The sequence below is a fragment of the Lissotriton helveticus genome, chromosome 10 (genome assembly GCF_964261635.1).
Source record: "Lissotriton helveticus chromosome 10, aLisHel1.1, whole genome shotgun sequence".
Taxonomy (NCBI): Eukaryota; Metazoa; Chordata; class Amphibia; order Caudata; family Salamandridae; genus Lissotriton; species Lissotriton helveticus.
Genome location: NC_136071.1, coordinates 425,090,381 through 425,110,789, shown reverse-complemented (window position 1 = coordinate 425,110,789; position 20,409 = coordinate 425,090,381). Strand labels below are relative to the sequence as shown.

Genomic DNA, 20,409 nt, shown 5'->3' with positions numbered 1-20,409 from the left:
CAAAAAGAACAATTGATGGACAGAGTATCAAACAATTTCAAACATTCACCCCAGTCCAGACATCTTGACCTAAATCCATAATGTATTTGCTCCCAATGCCATATGCAAATCAGTCTTGTTTTTAAATAATATATTTATTTTTAAAACTGAACACAGACAGCGCAATACAAGTTTGCATGAGATCTCCACAAAATCATAGTCACGAAGCAATACGTATATTTTCCCACCAGCACCAGGTTGTCTCTCCCTCCTTTCCTGGGATTCATGTAATGCAAATCAGTCTTGACTCTGCTCCCATGGGAACAGTCCAGCCCGAACTAACAGGCAGGTTCTCCCTGAACTGCAAACAAGCATCCTAGGACTGGTTTCGGAGTATCACCCCTGATCAGCCATGTTAGCTTGACTCCAGTGGCATACCCCTTCTACTCAGGGTGACAAATGCTAAAAGACACATTGAGGAGCAGGGTATAGAAGGATTTGCATATGGCTGGGTCGAAACTGGGGTGGCATGGTGAGCAAAAGAACGATGGATTGACCCTAGATCTTTGTTACTAGGAGTGAATGTTTTCATTTTTCAGAATACTGTCCATCATTTGTTTTTTTTGCTTTTGTCGCTCTAAGTGGGAAGGGTATGTCCAGACCTGGGTCCCCTGCACACTGTGCACCTGGATTCAAGCTAGCCTGGCTGATATGGGGTGATACCCTAAAAACGGTACCAAGATGCTCGTTTCTGGTACAGGGATGACCAGGCTTGGCAGTTCTGGCAAGAATGTTCCCATTAGGAGCAGGTTCAAGACTGATTTGCATATGGCTGGGTGCAAACTGGGGTGTCGTGGTGAGCAAAAGAACGGTGGATTAAACCCAGATCTTTGAGACTGGGGGCGAATGTTTGCATTGTTCAGCATTCTGTCCATCATTTGTTTCTTTCACTTATGTCTATCTAATGAAACACATTTAATATTACTCCTGTTAAAGGCAGGAGTAAGTACTTTCCAAGTATGAAAAGACAGGAATTCATCCTATATTCAACAATGTGTAGAACTACTTTTTCACCAGAGAAAGCGATCTCCTCTCTGGAGATAAAAGTAACCAAGTTACATATGCAAAAGATCATTTGGTCATCATTCATGCATACAGATTTGCACCTAATGGAAAAACCAAATAAGCACATCTTGCGCATCTGGAGTACTCCAGGACATGTGCTGTAGATTTTCAAGAAGAAAGCTGTAACTCAAAAAACTATTTAGTTTTTAAGAGTAAACTGACATGAGTAGATGCCTGACGGTCCATAGTTTGACTTTGATAAGCATGTCAATTGTTTCATGGTTGGTCCATGATGCACCAGTTCTACAGTGGCCTCTCAAAGCAGTATGATTTTCACTTGGATTCTGCGAATTGGAAGACCTTGGCAACACACACCCCAAAACGAGCTTTAGACGAACCTACCTGTCGGCCAAGGCAATGGATTCGGGGTCCGTGGGAGGGATGTTGAAGCATACACCAGGTGCATTGAATTTCTTCCCAGACCCATCAGTCACTTCCCACTTCTCTCCCTTGTTGGCCTTCAGCGTGTAGCGTTGTCCACGAGAAATCTGTCCCTGGAGAAAACATAGAATAAGACGAGCAAATCCATAAGTTGCTTCCATCTCGTTTGGAATTAATGGAAAGTGGTCTTTCCTTCACTTGTTTTTAACGAGCTCCCAGTTTCCTAACAAAAAGGTAATCAGCTACAGCTTCTAACACCACCAAAACATGTACACCAGTGCGAAACTGTATATTGAAAAATACTACAGGCTAAAACCATCATTTCAAAATAGTGCATTCCTGGAGAGGTGAATAATGAAGCAAAAAGTACTACTAATATGTCAATGTGTCTGCATTTCCCCTTTTGCAACACCACTCTTACTAATACTCAAGATACTATGGAAAAAGCAATGCTAGACAACTCACTGGGGTATACCAGCAGGCGGATCTCAAATAGAACCAGAAAATAGTCACAGTTGCCAGGGGCACAGTACAAAAATGGAACTCCATCTATAGTGCCAAAACTCTCTGCAACAGATCTAATACTAAGCCCTACCCTACCACTACCATTGGTATTAACACTAATCATGTTACTGCTATAATTACTATCCTAGTACCACCACTGATGCTATCGTTATGCATGGCTTCCAAAGGTAACCTTAATGAGAACAGCCCAGTTATTCCCCAATCTGATGTCGTAATCCTGTGATCTCTCCTTGGCGGTGATCTTCTCCCTCCTGAAAGGGGCAGAGAAAGGTAAGTGACTCTACTACACTACCAACCGCAGGCTCCTCCTCCCGATGGAGCTGCTGTAGATCCACATTGATGGGGAAATGGAGGCCGTGCTGACGAGCGCTCTTCTAGAGTAACTTTCAATAATGCACCACCCTCTACGTTCTCAACGTGGAAGCTGAGAAGGCGGCTTCAGGTTGTGGATTACAGATCTCAAAATAAGCAAGGTCAAAAAAGTAGGATCTGCGATGGCAAGTGCTAAAACTACTTATATTTGGGTTGGTACTACCACTACAAGGAACTACTACTGGCACGAATTCTAGGATCTCTTACGGTCATCGCGACTGAATATTCATGACCACCACTCCATCCAGCCAACTCCTGCACTACTCTTCAACATATAACACTCTTTTGTGTACTATGGTGAGTTAAGCTTGCACGCCTGGGACTCCGTGGAAAGAGACAAATCTACTGCTTTTCTACTCCTTGCAGGTGCCCCTGCTCGCACATTTCAATGTGGCTTTCCCTCTATACCTGCACCTTGCTCGTGTCTTGCTGTTCTTTCTCCACCGCATTTGCGTCTTCCAAAGCTTACCTCATCACAATCGAAGTCGCAGAGAGCCTCCACGGGGATGGGCTTCAGTGGCGTCTCCCTCCGATACTTCAGGGGAACCACCTGCTGACTACGCTTCTGCAGGGACTTCACCACCTCATCATACTTATCCAGGGCCTTCTCCTGCTCCTAAAAGCCGAGCAGCAAACATGTGGACGGGGAAACAGTGAGGCAAAAAGGAAGAGAGAGAGAATGAGGAACAATTAGCAAAAGCAAAAGAATAAAGTAGATTCCTGATTGAGCAGTGGTAAGATACTAATCACAATAGGTCTTCACAATAGAAAGCTAAAAGGTGCCTGTAGACGATATCTAAAAGTTTAAGGGAAGTGAGTGGGTGAGAGGATGGTAACATAGATTAAACAATCATTGACAAACCCAATAAGTCTCATCTTTGATACCTGTTGGCTTGGCCAATGTCTTGTAGCCATGCTGTACAGCATCAACAAGACCCTTTACAGCAAAGCGAAAAGGTATAATTAAAATAAAGTGGGAAGATATAGGGCTGCGGCTGTGTCATTTTGTATGTGCACATGCTCTAGTACCCATGTGTACCTAGAAAATGACATGGGCGGCATTCGTTTTATTTACTGATGCGCAATGGATAGTAAATAAATAAAAAAAGGAAAGAAGTAGCGCAGTCTATCCTCTGGCCCCAAAAATCTGAATCCTTGTAAAAAAAAAAAATGGAAGGAGACAACAACTGTGAGCTGGGGCAGCAAAATGGAGCAGGATGATGGGCGGGTGAAACAGTACTTGAGGGGGAAGAGGGATAGGTGGTAGGGGGAAGCAGCACCCAAGAGAGAAGCACACAAGAAAGCATTTTGGGTGGTCGGGAGAAGCACATGATGGCTAGTGCACCACTAATTAGGGCGGGGACAAAAACACCCAAAAGACAGCTGGAAAACTCATGCAGTCTTGTGCAGTGCTTAACCAAAAGAAATATGTAGTGTCTGAAAAGTAAGCAGTGGATAGACATAAGTAATAAATCTATGCTCCAGGGGCGGGAAAAACAAAAGAAGAGGAAGAAAAGCCCACATAAGCTAAGGAATAAAAAGCAAGTAAATGAGAGTGAAAATAACGCCACCCAATGGTAAGCAGTGGGCATGCTCTAAACCCACGGTAAGCTGACAACAGGTCTTTTTGGAAACAAATAGCGTGCGCTGTCTAGTAGGCAAGACCTAAAATAGGCATTGTAAAAAGTAATTACAGCTGACGTGAATGCAAAATTAGTGCACCCCATGTTCACTGCTTAAGTCACCAGAAATGAATCCTGTTTTTATGCTTTCCCCTTGGCCCCTTTCATTGATCCCGGAGACTTCGATTTCCGGTCTATTCAATTACCCCCCCCTTTCCTGATCCCACCACTCACTGTCTACTAACACTCCCCACTGTCTCTGAACATGCTGCCTGCTCTCTCAAAGCAGGTCAGCTTCTCAATGGACTCACATCCAATTCCCGCTGAAGAGATTCAATCTGATACTTGTCCTTGAAGTCAGGGTTGTATTTTTGATCAAGGTCCATGTCCACCTTCTTCAACAGGTCCTGGGCATCCTTTGCATCTTTGTGGAACTGCAGCAGAACAAAACAACAGTTGCATGTTAGATCGAACGTACTGCAATAACCTTGATGGTAAGCCCATGGACTAGGTGGAGAGCAGAACCCCTGCTTGCACTGAAACAAATAAACTTTTTTTATAAAACCATTGTCCACCTCAACATTTTTCCCACGTGGCTCTGCTACAAAGAAATGTACTATTTTATCATTTATAAATAGTGTGAGAGTCACATCAAGCTATTGCTTTAGTTTAGAGCTGATATTAATTGGAATCCACTAAAATTGCCACTTTAGTTGCAGTGAGGTGCAGAAAATATGTTTAACTTCTGCATGTGTTCAAAAGTATCATATATTAAGTTTGTGGCTTTTGGGCATACTTTAGAATGCTTACACCAACCTGGCCTTTGCATCTGGGTCATTATACCAAAAAGCCACTACAATTTCCCATGTGCAGTGACCCGACACAGAGTACCATTTCCTTCTGGCATGAAGTCCATGAAGAAACGATCCTTTACCTATCGGCCTAGGACCTCCTACCAGACTCCACTGACTTTGTCACAACGTGAAAGGTAGTAGCCCATCCAAGAATCGTGCATCCTGCCCCATTCACAATGGCCGAAGAGGTAGAGTTCCTCGTGACCTAGAACCATCCACCAAGTTCAGTGAGGAGAGAACCAACAGGAAAGGTGTACCTCTGACACAGAGCCAGTCACCAGGCAAAGAAAGATACTCACTTCCCTGCGTGCCAGGCCCAATCAATGTAAGGGATAATGTGTGAAGACTTTCCTTCCCAATCCCTTGCACACAAGGGCATTACTTCTGGAAGCAGAGGGAATGCTTCTCCTTGAAACTCTGAGGTATGAAAGTAACCTGCGATACTTCCAGCTGCGTACTGTGCACATCATGGGCTAAGCGTACCCGCGCCGAAAGCCCAGGGTGACATCAGGTTAGGAAAAGTGTGTTCACAGCTGGTATGATAGCTACATTGGATGAGCACCCACCAAGATGCTTGTAGGTCATGCGTTTCAGTCCTGGCAGAGCTGGCTCAGCAGGTGACTGTGTTATGTGCCACTGGCGTCCGAGTTGGTATTTTTCCTCTGGGCCTCGTTTCCTATTAACAATCAAGCCTATGCCATTGACTTAGTTTGCAGGTTACTGCTCTCTTGTTGGCTGAATGCAGACTTCTCTCTTATGCAATGCACACCATGGACAAATGATACATTATTGATATACTCCACCACCATTCATCCCTTGCACTGTTATTGCATACCTCGGTGTAGGCGAAGTAGTATAGTTTAGTCTTTTATGGCACTTTTGGGAGTGCCATTAGAACAAGGTTTTATTTTAGAAACAAAAGGTGCACAGCTCTCAGCCCCTGCTTCTTCATACGACCAGAGATGCAAATTGGAAAAAGTTACTCAGGAAACTCACGAATTGTGGCAGGTTTCCTAAGGCTAGAAAAAACAGGCAGGGCCACAAGGAGCGAATTTAATGACAGCCAGCCTATGAATTATTTTTGGGGAGATTAAACCACCTTAGAAATTGACAACAGCTGACCACAAACATACACCATGTTGTGATAGCCTAGGAGGGTAAGGCACATGCTGCAAAAACAATACTAATGTGAATTCTCACACAGCTCAGAGAGCTTTGTGTTTACTGCAGAGTACTGCATGTAATGTGTAGGCCAGGGGGTCCTATACGATGTACAACAGAAGAACCGGTCAGGCTTTTGTTGGAATGCCCCTTGTTTCATATGCAGGGCAGGGGATGGTTAGGAGTCCTCCGTATCCTGTCGGTTCATGCTTGCACCGGATACATCATGTCATAACGCCAAAAAGGAGTGTTCGGCTGAAAATGGGGCATGGCCTGTATTTTGGTGCTTATTGCAACACAAGCAACACGGCCTTTTTCACCTGGTAAATATGTGCACGTGTCACACTCATAATGATGACACCTGTGCAAACAGAGGTTTGCGCAGGTGATTGGCTTTAACCAGCCACTCGTAATGAAGGCCTTATTAATATGTATCAAATAAGCAGTTTGTCTTATGTGCTGAATACATTATTAGTGTAAGAATACATGGTTCCACACACGGCACAAAAACACCCGACAATCCATTTTTTCACTATGTGTTTCTTATGATTGTTCAAACACGGTGTAGTAAAGAGAACGCCACTACTAAAGAAGCAGGGCACACGCAGTAAACGTGAGGGTAAGTCGATGCGGGTCGAACAAAGATGAGTTCAGTGCACCATGAGGCGGTATCACCTTCCATCAGTAAGGCGTGTTAAGTGAACACCAGACAGGCAGCAGCAATGACTCGGACACCCTTACTTTCCGGGAAACTAAGAAACAGAATCAAGCAACGAAACAATATGACCTGCGAGATTTGGGAGCCTGGGGGTGCAGTTTTCGCAGCTATGGGGAGGGGGCCAGTGAGGTAATGGTGCCAGCAGAGAGAGCTGCGAGAATCACATTCAGAGCAAAGTCATCGTAGATGTGCGTACAGCCTCCCACACTTCCACAGATGAGGCGAGGGCCGCGCCCCACCGATCGAGGTACCCCCTTCCCGGCCTGGCAGCCAGGTGACATTATGAAGCTGTTTATTGGGAGAAAACGCATTTCTTGCGGGCGTGTGTTCTCTCTGGTTCCTGGAAGGACGCAAGCAGCGTGTCCCACCCCTGTGCGAGGGCATGCTCTCTCAGACCCGTGCCCTCTTCCTGCAGCTGCACTCCATGCTCTGCCCCAGCCCCGACATCTGGTAGACGCTAGGCAGTAGCCTGGGGTTGCAACCGACGCGCTTCGCTATTATGAAGGCAGGGTCTCCGAGACAGGTTCTAATACTGTCTTTGGGATCGGCGGATGAGCCCCAACGCGCAGACTAACCCTGGGCGTAGGACTACGCAACGCTCGCGGAGCATGTGTAGTTTGCGCCACGATGCGCTAAGCGAATTGCACGTAGCACAGTGCAAAAACGCGTAGCGGACATTTTTTGCTTGCTCGCGGTCCTCAACATCAAGTTGGAGACCGCGAGCGAGCAAAATCAACATCCTGGTGAGACTTTTTCCTCGTTAGCCATCAGCAACATCAAGTTGCCGATCGCGAGCGTGGAAAATAAACCTCCCGGCAGGATTCTCAACGCGTGGAGGTCAGGTGTCTCATTGCAAGTGGTCGCGTATGCTCGCGACTGCTCGTGATGAGAAACTACAAGTCCGCGTCGAGAAAGCTGCCGCTCTTGTACAAATGTACTCGAGCGGCAGAAAACGACCGCTTGCACTGTGCAAGATGCCGTTTGCAATGATTGCACAGTGCGGACAAGCATCCGGCACTGTGCAATCAGTGCGAACAGCATTTTCCCTACCGCACTACGCAGTTTGCGTAGCTACGCGTAGTGCAAAGTGCACTTCGCGTAGCTACGCGTAGCACTACTATGCAAACTACGCCCAGGGTTAGCGCAGACCTCCAGCTACAGAGTGCAGGCAGCACTGCCCGTGAGGCTGCCAAGCTGAGATGTGACAGCATGCCAGGGAGGGACGGGGCCCTAACATGGAGAATATGGGCCAGTGTGCTGTGCAACAAGGGCAGCAGGAATATATTCATTCAGTTTAGCGGGGGTAAGGTGGGCAGGGCCCTATGGAGGACAAACAATCATGAGCGTTTCTGGTGAGCTTCTCAGGGTATGCCAAAATTCTGAGCTATTTCTCCTCCAAGAGTGCTCTGCTGAAATCTGCTTCCCCATTAGCCTTCATGTCAGAAAGGGGCACCCAGGTGTGTTTAGCAAGGCCTCTAGCTAACCCTCACATTAGATGTCTAACCTGTCCCAACACATGTCGGTACTGAAGGACCGCGTGTTGTGGTGGTTCCTCCGCATCAATAGCCCAGTCCCAGCAGAGCACCCGTGCCAGAGTATTGTACACAAGGAGGTGACCTGTGGCTATGTCATAGTGATCTGTGATCTCAGCATATGGAAGGAGAATTCAACTGTCGAAAAGGTCCCTGAGGGAACCAGCCCCCCCATCGTCCGGTGGCACAGAAGGGGCGCTGCCAACACAGTGCTGGGTGCGCTGTGCGCTGGACCGAGAAAGGTGACAGCCGGAGCATATGGGGAGGTCAAAGCTTCAAGCCACAATCCTCTCCTGAGCAATGCATGTGCCATCCTAGGCAAGAGGGGTCGAGGCGGCCTGGCTTCCTTTGGGGTGAGAAGAGGAGCTGAAGCGTTTCTAGATGTGGAGGGGCTGTCATGTGGCCGTGTACACCAAGTGGAGTTCAGCAAGCCAGCGGCAAACTATTTGTAGCTGGAAAGCTGAGTAATAATGTTTGAAGTTGGGAGCCGTTAGACCCCTCTGCTCGGTCATCATGACCATTTTCGAAAGCAGGATCCAGCCAATACCTTTAGTGTCTAGGTCTCCTCCCTCCTGCATACCTTCGATGCACTCCGACTGCCTAGGAAGACAAGCTTAACCAGGAACAGGACCAGGACTTCAAAAATGGAAACCACAGGCCTCCATCACTCTGCTTCGCTTGTAAGTACAATGCATATACTACAATAGCCACACACACACACACACACACAAACGCACAACATACAACTGGGTAGGATTAGGTGACAAAACAGGGTATAAATCTGACCTTGGCAAGACACACACAGCCAATGCCAAACAATGACGACATAGCATACTGGGAGGGGATCACGCGTAGACTGGAAGCAAGCGCTCCCAACGAACTGATAATTATGGCAGATGACTTCAACCTCGCATTAGATTACACCCTAGACAGGCAATCACGGGCACGCCCCCTGCCGCCACCATCACACACTGTCCTAAAGAACATCTTTAACAGATTCAACCTGAAAGATCCATGGAGACTCCATCATCCCACCACCAGAGATTATACTTTCTCCTCAGCACCACATAACTCATACAGTAGAATAGACTAAATTCTCATCTCAGGCTCGCACGCACACCTAATTAAGCACACGGATAGAGTGGCTAGAACAGTATCAGACCACTCATTCATCAGCCTACAGCTAGAGGGGCGTCACAATGAGAATCCCACCCACAGATGGCGATACAACAATGTAGTCACGGCATGACAAGAAGACAAACACAACATTGAGCAAGCCATCAAGGACTACATTACAGATAACGACATACCAGACACAGACCCAGAAATCCTATGGGACGCACTCAAAGTGCCAATTAGAGGGAAACTTATAGAGATCAAGGGGAGGCGAGACAGAGAAGCAAGAGCAATGATAGAGCAACTAGAAGTAGACATCAAACGCCTTGAAGCGACACACATTAATGACACCAAGAACATCAGTACACTAAATGAGCTCACAAGCAAAAAGTATGAGTACAACAAAATCCTGAGCGAAAGGGCAGGTCTGTGGATAAAAAAATACAAGCAGATCAACCTGTGCGAGGCAAACAAGGCGGGGGAAATTCTAGCTTCATATCTTAAACACAAATAGAGGCAACACTCCATATCCTCCATTACAGACTCAAACAACAAAACACACACGCAACACAAGGACATTCTACACACATTCAAGGAATTCTATCAAGACCTCTATAAAAGGGACGAGACCTTAGACTAGGAAGGTTGCGAAGCCTATCTAAGAGAGCTAAAACTACCCAGGATCTCAAGCGAGGAGGAGCATAGACTTGGTCAAGAAATAAGCATGAACGAGATAGAAATGGCGGTCAAGTCCCTTAAGGACAACAAAGCCCCAGGACCAGACTGTTACACAGAAACCTTCTATAAAACCTTCCGAACCCACCTACTCCCAACAATGAAAAAGGTCTTTAACCACTGCGAGAAAGAAGGCACAATCACAAAATCTATGATGGAAGCAAATATAATAGTCATTCCGAAAGAAGGCAAAGACACACAGCGCTCCCAAACTACAGACCAATCAACACTGATTGCAAGAGTTATGCCAAAATCCTAGCCACAAGACTGAACACCGTTCTACCACAGCTGATCAACAATACACAAGTAGGCTTCCTGAAAGCACGTATGTCCCATGACAACACTAGACTACTCTGCCATGTACAAGAGCGTTCCTCCAAATCTAACAACCCAACAGTAGCAATCACGCTTGATGCAGAGAAAGCCTTTGATAGGGTGTCCTGGAATTTCCTAGAACAGGCCATGCAAGCTTATAACCTAGGGGAAAATTACATTAGGAAGGTAATGGCAATGTATAAGGCACCCAAAGCACAGTTATCTATCAATGGTACGACCTCACAGCAATTCAATCTCCAACGAGGGACAAGGCAGGGATGCCCGCTATCCCCTGCACTGTTCCTCCTGGCACTTGAGCCCCTGATTAAAGATGTAATAACAGACAGGAAGATAGCAGGAATCACAATCAATAATGTGACAGCGAAAATTGCAGCGTATGCACATGACATACTCATAATTACAGAAGAAACAGAAATCTCTATTAGGGCCCTAATGGACACCATAGCGCGGTACTCGGCGCTCTCAGGATACAAACGGAATAGGGACAAGTCGGAGTGTATGCCACTCAATGTACACACACATAAAGAGGTATTGGAGATTTAGGACTAGCCTGGCAACCCGGGTTCGTCAAATACCTGGGGATCCATTTCGGGAAAAGCCTAAAGGCCACTCTCGAACACAACGAGAAACTAACCCTAGCGAAGATCAAAGTACTACTAGAAAACTGGTCTCCCAAATATATCACATGGTGGGGGAGAATAGAGACCGTAAAAATGATGGTCACCCCGGTGGTCAACTACCTGGCCAGCATGTTACCACTTACCCCGTCGGACGTGTTCCACCGCAAGATAGAACAAATGATAAACATCTTCCTATGGCAGGGCAAAAAACCAAGAATAAGCCTACAAAAACTAAAATTGGAGAAGAAAATAGGGGGGCTAAACATAGCGGACTTTAGGACATTCCAGACAGCCTTTATAGCCAGACAGGGTATGTACTGGATACTTAACAACCAGGCGTACACGCCGACATGGCTCAAACTCGAGAGGGCCATGCTAAATAATACGGACCCAATAACTCTCCTCACCGCAAGCATTCAGACACAACCGAACAACCCCATACTCAAAAACACTAGAATAGCGCCACTCAAGGCAGACCGGAAACTCGAGCACAGTATTAAAAACTCAAATTGGGAATCATTATGGTGTAACCCCAAGATAAAATATAGAGGTAAGCCCCTGGACATAGAACACTGTGAAAGACTGGGACTCGTTCCCAGCCCAACTGGAAGACGGGGACAACCCCACACCTTCAATACTCTAAAAGCAAAACATAACCTTCTGGACATAGAGCTTTATAACTTTCTCAAAATTAAAACAGCCCTAACAAAATCTAAGATAACAAGACACAAACCCTTGATTATCCAATACAGGGAGAACTTAAACAACGTGGGCCACATGGTCTCCCACCTCTACATACTCTTACGACCCAAATCCTCAAAACTGAACCACAAAGCTTGCATGTACTGGGAATCACAACTTCCCTCCACACTCACTGAGCAGGAAAGGCACACAGTCTGGACCTCACCATTGAAAAATATGATATCCCCGACCCTAGCGCAGACAAAATTCTGGCTATTGCACAAGATATATTGAACTCCAGCACGATTAGCAAAGATGGGGCTGAGAGAGAATGACCGCTGTTGGAACTGTGGTATAGAGAAAGGGGACATGGCACATCTTATCTTCCAGTGTACTAAAGTTAAAAAAAATTGGAAAAGAGTACTAGCTTTAATTAATAAGACACTAGGATGCACACTCAAGGAGGAGTTCGCCACAATCGCTACGGCTCTTATAACTGCAAATGTAAAATCAAAACAAGACAGCTACCTCATTGATTTCCTACTAACAGTAGCAACAAAAATGATACTCTCAAACTGAAAAGACACAGCCAAAGCCACATTCAAGGGTTGGCTGAACTGGGTGACCTACCTTAAAGGGGCTGACATGCAAGCGCTAAGAAACACGCCCTGGAAGAACCCCATCAGAGAGATGTGGACAAACCTAGATAGATCCCTAGATCACTACGAACCCCCATGAACCAAGGATAAAAAAATAGGAGCAACTAAAAAGAAGCAGGGTAGTGGAAAGAAAGAGGGTGGGGTTGGGACCAATCCCGACCAACCAGAACATGATGTACATCACCTCTAGAACTTATACCAGCAAGCATTAGAGGGTACCTGACGCATTTCCTAATCCTATTATGACCACCACACTCCATTTGTTTAGTGTTATATGTTGCAACAGATATTAGCAAGGAAGCGAAGCAAATGTAATGTATAACTGTGTACTGATCCTCCAGCAGCCACCTACCGGAGGCTGGGGGCCTTGTATCAAAAAACCTGCGAAATGTATATGTTTTGTGTATATGTGTATATGTGTAAAAAAAAACAATACAAATATTTAAAAAAAATAAATAAATAAAAGGGCTGCCCTAGGCTTGGCACTTAAAAGGCTAGGGCTCTTATGGGCGCATTTATCAAACAAGCATTAGGAATGCATTAGGGCTCGGGTTTGTTTTAAGTTAGAGATAATGGCATTGTAAATGGCAATGTGTTTTAGGCACTCTGCACTACCACTCTGCACTCTGCACTACCCATCTGCACTCTGCACTCTCAATCTGCACTCTGCACTCTCAATCTGCACTCTGCACTCTCAATCTGCACTCTGCACTAACAATCTGCACTCTGCACTACCACTCTGCACTACCACTCTGCACTACCACTCTGCACTACCACTCTGCACTACCACTCTGCACTACCACTCTGCACTACCACTCTGCACTCTGCACTACCACTCTGCACTACCACTATGCACTCTGCACTACCACTCTGCACTCTGCACTACCACTCTGCACTCTGCACTACCACTCGCACTCTCAATCTGCACTCTCACTCTGCACTACTACTCTGCACTCTCACTCTGCACTACCACTCTGCACTACCACTCTGCACTCTGCACTACCACTCTGCACTCTCACTCTGCACCACCACTCTGCACTCTCACTCTGCACTCTGCACTACCACTATGCACTCTGCACTACCACTCTGCACTCTGCACTACCACTCTGCACTCTGCACTACCACTCGCACTCTCAATCTGCACTCTCACTCTGCACTACCACTCTGCACTCCGCACTCTGCACTACCACTCTGCACTACCACTCTGCACTACCACTCTGCACTATCACTCTGCACTACCACTCTGCACTCTGCACTCTGCACTACCACTCTGCACTACCACTATGCACTCTGCACTACCACTCTGCACTACCACTCTGCACTCTGCACTACCACTCGCACTCTCAATCTGCACTCTCACTCTGCACTCTGCACTACCACTCTGCACTCTCACTCTGCACTACCACTCTGCACTCTCACTCTGCACTCTGCACTACCACTCTGCACTCTCACTCTGCACTACCACTCTGCACTCCCACTCTGCATTCTGCACTACCACTCTGCACTACCACTCTGCACTCTGCACTACCACTCTGCACTACCACTCTGCCCTCTGCACTACCACTCTGCACTGCCACTCTGCACTACCACTCTGCACTCTGCACTACCACTCTGCACTCTGCACTACCACTCTGCACTACCACTCTGCACTACCACTCTGCACTCTGCACTACCACTCTGCACTACCACTCTGCACTCTGCACTACCACTCTGCGCTACCACTCTGCACTCTGCACTACCACTCTGCACTACCACTCTGCACTCTGCACTACCACTCTGCACTCTGCACTCTCAAACTGCACTCTGCACTACCACTCTGCACTACCACTCTGCACTACCACTCTGCACTCTGCACTACCACTCTGCACTACCACTCTGCACTACCACTCTGCACTCTGCAATACCACTCTGCACTCTGCACTACCAAACTGCACTCTGCACTCTCACTCTGCACTACCACTCTGCACTACCACTCTGCACTACCACTCTGCACTACCACTCTGCACTACCACTCTGCACTACCACTCTGCACTACCACTCTGCACTACCACTCTGCACTCTGCACTACCACTCTGCACTCTGCACTACCACTCTGCACTCTGCACTACCACTCTGCACTCTCAATCTGCACTACCACTCGCACTCTCAAACTGCACTCTCACTCTGCACTACCACTCTGCACTCTGCACTACCACTCTGCACTACCACTCTGTACTCTGCACTACCACTCTGCACCCTGCACTACCACTCTGCACTACCACTCTGCACTCTGCACTACCACTCTGCACTCTGCACTACCACTCTGCACTACCACTCTGCACTCTGCACTACCACTCTGCACTCTGCACTACCACTCTGCACTCTGCACTACCACTCTGCACTCTGCACTACCAATCTGCACTACCACTCTGCACTACCACTCTGCACTACCACTCTGCACTACCGCTCTGCACTGTGCACTACCACTCTGCACTCTGCACTACCAAACTGCACTACCACTCTGCACTACCACTCTGCACTCTGCACTACCACTCTGCACTACCAATCTGCACTCGCCAACAGACACGGCGGACTCGTGGAAAATTAATGAAGTGACCTAGAGGGTGAGGATGGGATACTCCGCTACCATCGAGTTCGTAGAAGAACAAGATTACATACGAAAAACAAGCAGCACAGAAAGCATCACTTTCGCGATCGCAATTGTTTAAACAAGCAGCACAGAAAGCATCACTTTTGCGATCGCAATTGTTTAAACAAGCAGCACATAAAGAGATCACTTTCGCGATCGCAATTGTTTAAAAAAAACCAGATCTGATGCATGTGATTCTCTACATTGCTGGCCGGCTGTTCATGCGCGCACACAGCTGAAGGGAAAAAAAACACAGCAGTGCACACGCTCCCAGCACCATCTGCCTTCAATTACCGGCACCTCGGACAGCTGGTAATTGAGGATTTATGTATTCTTCTGCGCGTGTCCGAACACTTTATGCAGGAAGTGGACATTGACAAATTCCTAAGTCCTATGGCGTGCTGCCTTACTTAAACACAGCCTTGCCTGGACCAATTACCATGCACATGGCAAAATACCACACGCAAAAAACGCGCGCTTTCTGGAATGTGGCAGCCCGGACCCCTTTCAGAATTCTTTTTTTTTCTAATACATAAGAGCTCGGAAACTCCGCCCCCACTTCGTGGTGACGTAGGCCCAAGCCCTAAAAAGCACCCAGCGTAGACCAGCAAGCCACCTTACTGCGCTGCGTTATAGGGAAAGGACAGGTATGCACCTTATTTAACATTATACAGCACATTCCTGTGTTTTCCTTGCGTTGGCACACAATGTGCTGTCTAGTGCCAACGAAGGCACCCTTGCACCATGGTGAACACATGACTAGCAATTATCAAAAATGTGCAGCCCACTCTGGTGAAAGGCATTTGAGTTGGTTGTGAAAATTATGGATTTGCCACATAATCCATCCTCTGCTGCATAATCTAGTTTTAAACTTTTTTTTGTTCTTGTGTCTAGCTCAAATAGATCAAAAGTTAATAAAATTGCATCAACATGTGTTTCCACGCAGTGGAAGGCCCTATGCAGAGGTTGACTGTTCTCCTCTTCATTGCTTACTACTTTATTTGAATGGTTAACTATTATTAATCAGGTGAAACCTTTGCCCAGACAGTTTTAACATGTAAAAATGACAACATTATGTAGTAATACGATCATAAAATGTGCCACATTCCCTTGATGCATAATTTAATCAATCCTACCATATAATTTGGTACTTCCCTGCCACATATTTACAGTGACGCTGAGTTTAGCCCACATGATATAGATCTTTTATCTGATTTAGGCTTCTTTGGCTTTGCTGGAGAGAGTTTCACTTTATCAACCAATCAGCCACACAGTGGTACACACGAATGAACTGTTCCATTAAATTATGTGCACACACCACTGTTAGACATTTTATAAATGTTCTTGGCACTGCATTTATCTCACAAGGTAACACTTTTAGCTGTTAATGGATCCTTCCCATCATGGACCTGGGTTATTTGCGGTACCTTGATGCTTGGAAATACGGAATATGACAGTTTCAAGTCTGTTGCTGCCAAGATGTCTTTCTCTTCCAACAATATGATCACTTCCTGCAATTCTGTCAACTGAAAATTTTGCATTTTTACAAACTTGCTAAGAAATTTTGGGGCATATTTAAAAGCCACATACACCACTGGAGCATCACTTTTTCTGAAGCTCCAGTGGTGTTGTGCCACTCCCCATATTTACAAGGTGGCGCTAAGCCAATTAACGTGGCTTAATGCCACCTTGTAAATATGCCCCTTTCTGCCGCAGTCTGCTGCAGCAAAGGGGAGAAGAATGGGTGTTGCCATGGGCGTTCCACCGCAACACCTATTGCTTTTTGACACTACCCCGGTTGACAAGGCTAGGGCAGTGCCAAAAACTAAGGCCAGGTAATACCTTGTCTTAGAATGGTGATAGGAGGAGAAAGTATTAATTTCTCCTCATTTTTTTGCTCAATGTTTTGTAAATATCCCGATTTAAGTCAAGGATTGGGTCTAAGGTTAGGTCCTGCTTTAGTATGAGAAAGTGCACTTAGTAAATGCCTTCGTTTCTGACCTTTTATGGGTAATCTTTTAATTGATTATTTGAACAGAGTTCTTGCATCTCTTAATGTAGCAGAAGTAGATGGTCATTTTTGTAACCTTGGTGTTTTGGTTTGATTGCCTGTAGTTTCTTCACCAGGTGTATACAGCTACAAATCTTTATTAAATTTAACGTCTACTTGTCTGAAGGTATGCACTGCAATGTCCTTTCATAGTGCTCGTTTGCCCTCACGAGTGCTCTGGGACAGGATGATAAAGTCATGTTTGTTGTGGCAGAACCTCTTGAAGTCTGACCCCTCCCACTTCCTCTTGCACAAAAGGACTGTTTGGTGTATTTAATGTTGCCTATTGCCATAATGCTTGGAACTCGCTGAGATGCATTCTGTCCTTGGAAATGGGGCGGTCTACCTAATCCTAGTAAGAATTCCCACCTCTAAAACTGCCTCTACTTTGTAGAGCTCTCACTGCATTGGCAGATGTGCTTGCCTTGTTCATACTTTCAAGAAAATTGTCTACTGTTGTGTCAAACAGGTGTTCTCCTGGGAAGGGTGTGCCAATGACTTTAGACTGAAGGTCTGGATTAGATCCACAAATGTGTAGTCACGCATGCCTGTTGAGTCTGATGATGACATCAAATAAGTGTTAGAAATGGTTTTCCATTCTTCAATCATGGCCTTTGCTATGTTTAACACGAGTAAGGAACATGTTGACGACCATTGTGGCGTAACTGTGCATTGGAATTAGCAATACACCATAGCGTAGGAGCATCTCTTCCCATCCTCCACCACACTACATTAGACTTTTGCTTTCCTTATGCAGGTGGAAGTGTAGGTTTCGGGTGACACCAGATTGTTTGACCTCTTTCTTATAGTATCGAGGAGCAACGTTTTACATGGGCGATTTTTATTACGTTATTTCCTGACGTGACTTTCTCATCAAGTCATAGCTTTAATAAAGGCCAAAGAACTAATAGGAGGCTTGTATTTTACTTAGATATTGCAGTATTATCAATGTAGTACATTGGGTTGTAAAGCACCCTCAGGTAAAGTTCATATTATCACTTAAACAGTGCAATGCCACTATCAGGGCTGAGCCACTTTCAGCCTGCTGGGAGGTTATTCTGGGGGTACTATATGCACTGTTTCCCTTTGCAGGAAGTGGGAATATTATGGACCATCAGTAACTACTCTTCGGCCAAACCCGAGAACTGAAACAAGGTGAGGAAGTAAATATTGGAAGGGGCCACAGTGTTAGACCATGGAGAAAAGGCAAAGGAATGCATTTTAGAGAAGAAAGGGCCAGATGTACTAAGATTTCACGCAAGGCAACTCGCTGCACTTTGTTGCGTGGAGTGGAGAATGCAGAAATGTGTCATATTTATAAAGATATGGCCCATTTCTGCTGCCTCCTAGCGCTGACGCACTCTGTGCTGCATAGCGCCAATGCAGGCAATCCTGCGCCATGCTGCAAGGGTGCATTCTTTATAGGCAGGATTGTTTTGCGCAGGAATGGATACCTTCCTACACAAAACTATTTTAAGATAAATTTTCCTCCATCTATGTGTGCTGAATTCTGCAGCACACATAGAAAGGATAGGATAGGATAGTATTTGTAAAGCGCACTTATACCTGAAAGTGTCAAGGCGCTGACCGGACGAAGGCAAAGAGAGATGCGCTATCAACCGATTAAGAAGAAACTAGCCATGTTTTCAGAAGTTTTCTGAAGATCGAGAAAGAGTCCTCATTGGAAATGAAGGGGGGAAAGGAATTTCAAAGCTTGGTGGCAGCTACAGAGAAGGAGTAGCCACCCCATATGGACCTGCGAAATCTGGGCGAGACCAGTGTTTTCTGTGTGGATGAGCTCAAGGTCCTCCCAGGAATGTACCATTGAAACATGGTTTTTAAATGAGGCGAACCTTTAATATGCATTGCCTTGTATACCGTGCTCAGGACCTTGAAGGAAATGCGCTTCCTGATTGGGAGCTAGAGCAAGGTTCGAATCCCCTCCCTGGCGGACTGATGCTTAGGAATGTTAAGGATCAGCCTGGCCACTGCTTTCTGTATCACCTGGAGCTTATTCAGGGATACTGCATTGATGTTAAGGTACAGACCATTGCAGTCATCAAGACGGGAGGTGATCAGTGCAATGATGGTGGACTGATGCAGTTCAGATGGAATGTACGGTAGCACCTTTCTGAGATTTCTTAAAATATAGAAACAGGTGCTGACTGTATGGCTGACTTGGGTATCAAAGGTCAAACCCTCGCCAAAAAATGACCCCCAGATTTTTCGCTGTCCTAACCGGGACAGGAAAGGGACCTTAGTCTGCAGGCCACCAAACATTAGTCTAGGTGGAATTCTTTTAACCGAATACTAGCACCTCCGTCTTGCCTGCATTGATCTTTAATGAGTTGCCCTTCATCCAGCAAATAATGCTTGACATACACTGATTAGACTTCTCTGCGACTGATCACAAATCATTCGAGATGGAGACAATGATTTGTGTCGTCTGCATAGGAGAGCACCTGGAATCTGAATTATCTCACAAGCTCGGCAAGAGGGGTCATATAGAGGTTAAAAAGAGTAGGGCTTAGTGAGGATCCCTGAGGGACTCCACATGGAAGGCCAAAAGCCTTAATTCTGAAGCCTCCGCAGCTGACAATATGCATTCTACCTGTCATATAAGAGTGGAGAAGTTGCAGGGCCTTTCCCATAATCCCCACTTCCCACAGGCGTGGAACCATGTGCACTGGGGGGACGGTGTTGACTACTGCCCCACTTCCCACAGGCGCTGAACCATGTGCACTGGGGGGGACGGTGTTGACTACTGCCGACAGGTCGAGCATAATCAACACCGCCGAAACACCATCAACCTGCAAGCGAATACAATCAGTAGCAGCGATAAGAGCAGACTCAGTGCTGTGACTGGCACGGAACCCGTTCTGGGAGTGATCTAGGATTTCCTGGGATTCAGCATATTTCATCAGTTCAGTATTGACGAATTTCTCCAAGATTTTAGCAGGAGCGGGAAGAAAGGAGATAGGTTGAAGTTTTTCAGCTCAGAGGGGTCGGCATTCGATTTCTTGAGGAGCGGTGAAACAATGGCTTCCTTCCAGGTAGCCGGGTAGCTACCGGATAAGAGTATTTTTATTGAATACCTTGCACAGAAAGTTAGCTACTAGATCAGGCACCAGTCTAAGTGTGAAGGGCTTACAGGGGTCTGAAGGAGCGCCGGATTTTAGGCCAAGTAAAAGTTATTTAGTTTGTTGAACCGTGATTTGTGGAAAAGAGGAAAATACATTCTTCCCAGAAGCCTGGAAGAGTTCACCAGCAACCAGTTTAACACCATCCTCCGCTGCTTCCTCACTAACTGATTC

At 46.1% G+C, this 20,409-nt stretch overlaps 1 protein-coding gene across 5 annotated transcripts in view; it reads right to left on the bottom strand.

Moving 5' to 3' along the window:
* The window catches only part of PPL (periplakin), a 465,062-nt gene that overhangs the window by 54,402 nt on the left and 390,251 nt on the right, over positions 1-20,409 (bottom strand). For 4 of the 5 annotated variants that reach the window (XM_078662907.1, XM_078662909.1, XM_078662905.1 and 1 more), the window contains 3 exons: positions 4,316-4,438; positions 2,852-2,998; positions 1,447-1,598 (listed from right to left, as the gene is read on the bottom strand). In XM_078662907.1, coding sequence (XP_078519033.1) covers positions 1,447-1,598; positions 2,852-2,998; positions 4,316-4,438 — 422 coding nt within the window. The remainder of the gene's footprint in view (positions 1-1,446; positions 1,599-2,851; positions 2,999-4,315; positions 4,439-20,409) is intronic. The other variant, XM_078662906.1, reaches the window with a different exon arrangement.